The sequence below is a fragment of the Entamoeba invadens genome (assembly GCF_000330505.1).
Source record: "Entamoeba invadens IP1 unplaced genomic scaffold scaff_1105074725955, whole genome shotgun sequence".
NCBI classification, from domain to species: Eukaryota; Evosea; order Mastigamoebida; family Endamoebidae; genus Entamoeba; species Entamoeba invadens.
In genome coordinates this window covers 136368-140880 of record NW_004191857.1, presented here as the reverse complement: position 1 = coordinate 140880, position 4513 = coordinate 136368, and the positions used below count along the sequence as shown (strand labels likewise).

At 23.8% G+C, this 4513-nt stretch overlaps 1 protein-coding gene across 1 annotated transcript; it reads left to right on the top strand.

The window, feature by feature from the left end:
- Positions 1 to 46: 46 nt before the first annotated feature.
- EIN_112500 (leucine rich repeat containing protein BspA family protein) lies at positions 47 to 244 on the top strand (the record flags this gene model as incomplete). Its single annotated transcript, XM_004185544.1, has 1 exon — positions 47 to 244. A coding segment is annotated over one exon (198 nt), but the record flags the coding sequence as incomplete, so codon positions are not given.
- Between the last annotated feature and the right edge of the window lie 4269 nt (positions 245 to 4513).

Genomic DNA, 4513 nt, shown 5'->3' with positions numbered 1-4513 from the left:
CTGCTTTTATTTTTGCGTCCGTTTGAAAGAAGTCAAAATTCCAAAGAAAGTCGTCCAAATTGGAGAGAGTTGCTTTTCGGGGTGCATCAAATTGAGTAAAGTGGAACTCCCAGAAAGCTTAACTACAATGGGAAAAACATGTTTTACACAATGCGACAATTTGATGGAAATCGAATTGCCAAAGAAACTTGTGATCGTCACAAGTTTGTGTTTTCCAACTTATACAAAGGTGTTCAGAAAATAATATAACGTATTGTTATAATTACTGTTTAAAACACAAATAAAATGGAGTGTTGTCAATGAGTCATTTTTTGTTTTTTGTTATCAAAAATTCAATAAACAAAACAACAATTTGAATAACATTTGAAATTATAAAAGTTCTTTTTTAAAGTCTACTAAATAACTTTTACAGATAAATGAATTTTGTTATTCAATAATGATCATTTATTAACGAGAATACTCATTGAATTGATTTGTTTTGGATTTATTAAAATATTGTAAAAGTGAGCATTTTGGTATCAATTTACTTTAATGATAATAAAATATTTGCAAAATTAATTTATTTGAAAATTGTATATTGAAAAATTAAAAAATGTCAGTGTGAAGAAATACACATACGATTATTTTTGTCACATACAGCTTGAAAGCACTTATATTTGAAAAAATTTATTTAATTGTAAACAATACAATTTCAACAATAAAAAGACGTCAATTTATCATAACAAAAACGGGTGACTTAAAGAAATAATGATACAAACATAATTTGACAAATTTTCAATGATTTTAAGCAAAAATCAATTGAATAAACTCTTTTACAAAAAACCCAATATATTATGTAAAATATTTTTTTGATTAAAATATTAATATAAATTGTATATTATAAATAGTATTAAATTTTAATAGGTTATACTATTTTATTTTTTATTAATAATTACAACCCCATAATTGAAAAAAATGGAAATCGTATTATAATTAATAAAAAAATTAATAAATGATAAGCAAGTGATCGAGTGTGACCAACTAAATTCGTCACCAGAAACCAAATGCAAGAAGATTCATTTGGCTGAGCTCGTTTGAATAAGACTGATGCTCGTTGAAGTAAAGAAAGCCCTGTCCTCTTGACGCCTTTGATCTGCCCGTCGGGCTAGAGGTCTTTGGCCGAAGCAACACGGCTATATTTTTTTATAAAGTACATTATTGACTGTAATTATGAATAACTTAAAAATAACATTTTTTATGTAGAAATTTTTGTATAACGACCAACAAAATTTAATTTTATTTTTTTGAACAACGGTTTATTAATATAAATCATCAATTTGTCCAACAATGATAATTGTTTAAATTATTAAAGTCTTCAATATTTGACAAATATGAGATGTAATAGAGTTAATTGGAAAATGTCTGGCTCGACAAAATAATTCATATTTTATTATAAACAACCATTATCATATATTTCTATTTTCATTGTTATAAAAATTTCATATAATTATCAAGCTAAACAAAAATTCAATAAAGATATTAAAATGATATATTTGGGATTTAATCCCGATTTTGAACACTTAATATATATAAGTTATATTTGGAATTGTCCTTAGTTGTTTTAATCTTTGTCTTTTACATACAAAACGTTTCACTAATTCACAAGTGGATGGAATAAATGATAAGCCTTTTTTGAACATTCGCTGCAATTTGTTGGTTATTTGACATCATTTTCAAATCAAATATGTTGTAATAAATTCATTGCATCAAATAGCTACATATAAGTTTTTGATATTTGCATTGTGTTGTATCACTATGTGATTGACTATATAATTTGTTTGATAACTTTTGGTTATAAACTTGGGCCATAAAGTCCGACACGTTAAAACAGTATTTTTTTCTTTTGTTTTTCGGGATATTAATATATTTTGTCGAAATTTATACCTGTTTTACTTATCATTATTTTCCTTTATTTCGATTTTTTGCGTCTTATTTTTTGATTTTTATTTTTCTACTTACACTACAATTTCCTTATTTCAAAATCATGAAATATTTTGGTTTATAAAACACGAAAAATTAATTTCATACCCAAATTTTATACAAAAATCGCAAATTTAATCAATATTATAACATTTGAAAAATGAAAATAAAATTATTTTTTTTCAATTCGTTGATTTTTGAGATAACAACGAAAAACACGACTTAATTATAATTCTATTATTAAATTAAATTAAAAAGTGTATCAAAATTTTATATGGAAACACATGAAATTAATTAAAACACCACAAGTAACAAAAAATTTTTATTTTCGTTATGTTGAAAATAGTAAAATATTAATTATAAAAATGTAAATATATAATAATTGATTAATTTTGTTTTTATAGATGAAATATAGGTGATTCGAAATATTAATTGGAATAAAAATACTTTTTTATATTATAATAAAAATTAACAATTATTACTTGTTTTTATTTGACTTTTATAATACTTAATCATTTCATTATTAATTTATAATAGAATTTGTTTAATAATAATATGAAAAAACAAAGCAAATTACATTATTGTTTCATGACAGAAATATATAACAATAATGACATTTGTAAATGGAACACTTTTATCAATTATTGTTATTATAATAAAATGTATTATAATTATTGTTTTGTTAACAACAATTATAATCAAAAATTCATATTTTTGTTAATGCTAAAAAACTATTTTTACTTATCAAAACAAAGTAGTTACTTTATTTATAATTTGTGAAAACAATGAATGTTTTAATGAACGTTTTTGTGGGATGAACAAATAAATAATTGAAGAAAAAACACATCAAAAATAATATAAGAATTATAAATGCTCATAACATTTAGCTCATTTCCCGTTTTTCTTGACATAATTCATTAATTATTTCAATAAAAATTTTAAAAAATAGCAGAAAAACAAATCCGAAAGTCCAATACGTCGGACTTTGTGTCCGGAGTTTACATTCTTTTTATTTGCCAAATCATCATTTTAATTAAAAAAAAACAAACATCAAGTTGTTGTTATTGACTGTGTATTGTATTGACACAAGCACAACAACAAAAATATCATTACTAATTTAAAATGTCAATTTATTGGCGTGAATTAAAAAAAATAACCTAAAGTTTTTTTTTATTGTTTGTATTTTATTTTTAATCAATGTTTTTGAAAGAATACATTATTTTCAACATATAACAATATATAATATATTTTACAATATTTGCTAATGAGCCAGACTATTTTTAACTACTCTATAAAAATTTTATGAACACTTTTGAAACAATTGAAAGCAGTTATCCTCGTTGAGTACATTGCTGGTGATATCAAAGTTATTAAAATGGCCACGTTAAAATCGACTTTAAAAAACTTGTACGAAAACACTTTTCTTGGATATTTGTATGTAGAATTTCGTATTTATCTCCACAAATTTTTACGTGTTCGATCTGCATTCACACATCATAAAAAAGTATCATTTGCAGCTGCAGTGGAAATAAAACGTAGTCAACTGAAAACACTCCAAAATGATGAATTTGGAGTGTTTTCACAAACAATACAATACTAAACATAATGAATATTATCATTGATGATTTGAGTGTTTTCAAATCCAAAGTGATTATCATGAAAAAGTAGTAAAAAGACTGGGTTGTTCAAATTTTCATTGATTTTATTCATCAATTTTTAATTGATGATTAATCGAACTATTAAGAACCATTAGGTACCAATAAAGATGTCAATAAAAGGGAAATAAAATCAGTAAGAATTATCCACAATACACTTGAAGAGTGTTATCCAATTAAGTGGGTATAAACCGAAAATTACAAGAAATACAAGAAGTTGAAAATAGCGACGTAGTGATTTGTAAACAACGATAGAAGTACCACAAAGACTTGTGATTTAAATATTTCGTTTCATTAAATTTGTTTCAAAGAATTATTTACTATGTCTACTGCTCTCTGACTAAAATTTATTGTTATGATTTGAAACGAATTTTGAGGATAGTAACATAATAACCATAAACAGAAGCGTATATTGAGTTGTCTGTTCGTAAATTGGAATAAAAATATCAATGGTAACACATCTCAGTTTATTGAAAAAAGTTCGATACCACAAAAAGAGATTATTTTCTTCATTAATGATGGCGGAGTTTGTTGCTTTGAAGTATTGATTGGTATTAATAATCAGTAGTTTTTTATAAAAGACAAACAAATATAATTTGTTTTGTCCTTAGAAAATAATCTTTGTTTTTAGGAACAAAGAAATATAAAAACAATTATAATATATTTTTTTAATATTTTTCTAAAAATTATTATTTATAATATATTTATAATATATAAATGATAAAATATAATAACACTCATATGGAATCAATTATATCCTTGTGATTCTTTTGTTTTTTCTTCCCATTTCTGTTTTTTTTGTTTTGTTTTTTTGTAAGATAAGTTAGCCCAGTTCCCACTCCATACACACGATGGTGTAACACATTAATTTTCTGGTGCTCTGCCATATTTTCTAAGCT